A 4,225-nucleotide genomic window follows, 5' to 3' on the forward strand; every position below is an offset into this window, starting at 1 on the left:
CACTCTCACACACATAACAACAAACACACACTCACTCTCACACACATAACAACAAACACACACTCACTCTCACACACATAACAACAAACACACACTCACTCTCACACACATAACAACAAACACACACTCACTCTCACACACATAACAACAAACACACACACTCACTCTCACACACATAACAAACACACACACTCACACACACAACAACAAACACACACACTCACACACACACACACTCACACACACACACATAACAACAAACACACACATAACAACAAACAAACACACACACACACACTCTATAACACACATAAACAAACGGCTCACTTTGATTCGCGCGTCAGCTCGCGTGCGTGTGTCATTGGCGTCGCGTCACGCGTGATGTGAATAACACTCTGATAAAGCGCTCACCTTCCTGACGCTTTTATAGATGTAGAAGTAGAGCTCGCGGCCCACATTGAAGCAGATGCGCTCGCCGTTACCGGACTGATCGTTGACGTTGACAAACGAGACTCTGACGGGGTTGGAACCCTGAGAGTTGAAGGGCACTCGGTTGGGTCTGCTGTACTCTGAGTGCGTGAGGAGTTTATACGCGCCTTCCCGCGTGCTGAACTGACTCTTGATCTCGTTCATCTCCTTCCCTCCTCCCTCCGCCGCCATCTTTGACATTTACATTCATCCTTCCGCAGCCGGATCTGACGCGCCGCGCATGCGCACTACGCTCCTCAGCGCTCGGCCTCGGTCCGGTGTTCGAGACGAATTTACGGGAGGATTTTTATTTTATTATTTTATTTTTATTTGTTTGTTTGTGTTTTTGCCATCGTCACCTCAGAAACGTCCGTTTTTTTGTTTGTTTTTTGTTATGTTTCTTACAATTGAACCAAAAATCAAGAAGAAAATATCTGCTTTATTGCGTGATAAAAACAACGAAAAAACATGACAATGCATTAGTAACATGCACATTTACACACATACACATGCAATTCAAAAGAATAAAAAAATAACGTCACCCATCAAATATTAGCGATAGCTTTAAGAAATGTAAATATTATATATATATATATAGTTTATGGTGGACAGTTTCTCTCCCCAAAATACACTAATTAATTTATTGTCCAATCCGATCTCACATTCATAATTTTTCTTCTACCAATTATTGTGTGAAAATTATTAGTTGAATAGACGTCTGGAACAAGATTCCTAACGATTCAGTAATCTTCCATATAAAATTCCATCTGATGTTTAAGAATATTTCGGGATTCTCGTGGTTTACCATTTAATTAGCTTCAAACCTGAAGAAAAGGCCTCGACTGAAGCCTGAACACACACACACACACACTCACTCACTCACACACACACACACACACACACACACTCACTCACTCACACACACACAGACACATACACACTCACTCACACACACACACTCACTCACTCACACACACACAGACACATACACACTCACTCACACACACACACTCACTCACTCACACACACACAGACACATACACACTCACTCACACACACACACTCACTCACTCACACACACACAGACACATACACACTCACTCACACACACACACTCACTCACTCACACACACACACTCACTCACTCACAAACGCGCACACAAACGCTCACAGACACACACACACAAACGCACACACTCACAAACACGCACGCACACACACTCACACACGCACGCACACACTCACACACAGACACACACACACACACACACACTCACAGACACATACACACGACACGATTGGCTCCGATATAAAGCTGAGTGAACTGGGTGAGGGATCGATCAGATTGACTCGCAGTGATCTGGAATGGAAGAACTGATCAATACTCAGTCAGACGCTGTTGGTAGACTGGCATTCAGATACATGGTAAGATTCTGTCCATTTCTAGTGTTTCTGAGTGGTTTGTCTGTTGTGTGTGTGTTTAAAGCAGTCTGTGGCTTCTGTCAGGAGATGTGTAAAGTAGACTCCAGCTCAGACTCTGAATCAGAGTCCAACCCCAGATGGTCTGATGTCAGCAGCAAGGTATTTCTGACCAAAATCAACCTCAAACATGAGCTAAACACAACACATCTGACTTGAACTGCATGATCTCCGTCAGGGCTGTGAAAGCAGCACTCCAGAAGCTCCTCAGAAACTCCAGCAAAACTACCAGCAGGTAAACACAAAGCACTGATTCACTTCTTTAGTCACAAACAGACCTCGTGTGTAAGTCATGATGATGATGATGATGATGATGATGATGATCACTGAAATGAATGGTTAGTGTTTCTGAACTCCTGATTGTTGTGTCCAGTGTCTGGATCCCTACGACGGAAGCTCGGAAGACTCTGGCTCTTCTGCTGAAGGCTCAAGGAAGCAAAGGCCCGGCGGGTTTCGCACGAAAGGGACAGGCCGTAGATTGACCTTTAACCCTGCATCTGCTCTCCGAGACGAGACGCCAGCAGATCTTCACCGTGTGGATGTTCAGATGAGGTCCTCCAGCGACTCGGAGCTGGAGTCTCCACACCAGGGCTCCGACTCCGGCTTCCACACCAGATCCTCGCTGAACTCTCGAGACACGAGCCTCGGGCTCCAGAGCGCGTCTCCAGACAGCCCTGCTCTCCACGCAGCCTTCTCCAAGAGGAAGCTCTTCCCTGCATCAGACGACGGCATGCAGAGCAAGCGGCGGTGCGTCAGTGACGTGGAGCTGGAGAGCGGGGCTGTCTGAGGTCAGGATCTCTGAAGCCTGTGCTGCTTGTGAAGGAAAATAGAGACACTCTAACAACAGAAAAAGAGGTTTGACGTGCAGGTGTTGAAATATGTACGAGAAGATGGACAGGTTCAACTCTCATGTCACTCAGCTATTTCAGTAATAAATTAAGACTAATAAAGCTAACCTTAATTCATGATTTCATGCGTTTCATCTCCGGCTGTTCACGATGAGTTTGCCTTTACACTCAGTGAGCAAACATGTATGTAGTGCAGCTGTCTGCAGACGGACGGTGACAAGAATAATATATATATCTGTCTGTCAGAAAGCTGATGTCATGATGAATCAATGTCTGGAGAAACAGGCCAGTTTCACTGGGTTTCTTATAAATGAGGGCAATGGAGAGATTTATTATTTGCATCCAAAGAAAGGAGAACATTTGAAGAATGTTTACTCGGTGATGTTAATGTTTGTAGGCCATTGTGTGTTTTTCATTTGAATGCTTGCTTCATCAGCTTCAATCTGAATAGAGGAAAAACTGAAAGTTCAGTGTCAGTTTGTTTCTGTTCTTCCCTTAATTAATTGCACACAGCTTGTCATGTGTATTCATCACAGGATGAAAATAAAGTATGCACTTCTTTGTCTGCATTTCTCTGTATTGTGCGGCTGTCAAAGCTTCCTCTGAGCCTGTAATCACCATCAGTAAAGACGTCAGGACCTGGGGCCTGTTCCATAAAACAAGTTTACCAAATAATCCAGGTTTATTTCAGTTAGTCTGACTCATTTTGAACCAAATCAACTGACAATAAATCAGACTAACTGAAATAAACCTGGATTATTTGGTAAACTTGTTTTATGGAACAGGCCCCAGTCTCTCTCATACACACACACACACACTCTCTCACACACACACACACACACACACACTCTCTCTCTCTCACACTCTCTCTCTCACACACACATTCACTCTCTCTCACACACACATACACTCTCTCTCACACACACACACACACTCTCACACACACACACACTCTCTCTCTCTCTCTCACACACACTCTCTCTCACACACACATTCACTCTCTCTCACACACACATACACTCAATTCAATTCAATTCAATTCAATTAGCTTTATTGGCATGACAAAAGCACATTAAGTACACATACACTCTCTCTCTCTCTCACACACACATACACTCTCTCTCACACACACTCTCTCTCACACACACACTCTCTCTCTCTCTCTCTCTCACACACACACACACTCTCTCGCTCGCTCACATAAACACTCTCTCGCTCGCTCGCTCACACACACACTCTCTCGCTCGCTCACACACACGCACTCTCGCTCTCACTCACACACACTCTCTCGCTCGCTCACACACACACTCTCTCTCTCTCACACACACACACACTCACTCTCTCTCTCTCACACACACCCACTCTCTCTCTCTCACACAGTGGGTACGGAAAGTATTCAGACCCCCTTAAATTTTTCACTCTTTGTTATA

The 4,225-nt window shown here is 44.9% G+C and overlaps 2 protein-coding genes across 5 annotated transcripts in view; one reads left to right on the forward strand and one right to left on the reverse strand.

Moving 5' to 3' along the window:
* The window catches only part of LOC107732033 (WD repeat-containing protein 20), a 19,761-nt gene extending 19,005 nt beyond the window's left edge, over positions 1-756 (reverse strand). For 2 of the 3 annotated variants that reach the window (XM_016543264.1, XM_016543263.1), the window contains exon 1: positions 412-756. In XM_016543264.1, the coding sequence (XP_016398750.1) occupies positions 412-669 (258 nt within the window). In that variant the 5' untranslated portion in view covers positions 670-756. Of the gene's footprint in view, positions 1-329; positions 381-411 lie in introns of those variants that run through there. The other variant, XM_016543265.1, reaches the window with a different exon arrangement.
* Positions 757-1,709: 953 nt separating this feature from the next.
* On the forward strand, positions 1,710-3,453 carry LOC107732034 (uncharacterized). 2 transcript variants are annotated; one of them, XM_016543267.1, is made up of 4 exons: positions 1,710-1,893; positions 1,978-2,049; positions 2,126-2,182; positions 2,321-3,453. In XM_016543267.1, the coding sequence occupies exons 1-4, from the start codon at positions 1,834-1,836 to the stop codon at positions 2,732-2,734; spliced, it is 603 nt and encodes a 200-aa protein (XP_016398753.1). In that variant the 5' UTR covers positions 1,710-1,833; the 3' UTR covers positions 2,735-3,453. The 2 variants fall into 2 exon arrangements, with proteins under 2 accessions (XP_016398753.1, XP_016398752.1); XM_016543266.1 differs by having other exon boundaries at positions 1,712-1,893; positions 1,975-2,049; positions 2,321-3,449.
* Positions 3,454-4,225: the final 772 nt, after the last annotated feature.

The sequence above is a fragment of the Sinocyclocheilus rhinocerous genome, unplaced genomic scaffold, assembly GCF_001515625.1.
Source record: "Sinocyclocheilus rhinocerous isolate Xijiao unplaced genomic scaffold, SAMN03320098_v1.1 scaffold1360, whole genome shotgun sequence".
NCBI classification, from domain to species: domain Eukaryota; kingdom Metazoa; phylum Chordata; class Actinopteri; order Cypriniformes; family Cyprinidae; genus Sinocyclocheilus; species Sinocyclocheilus rhinocerous.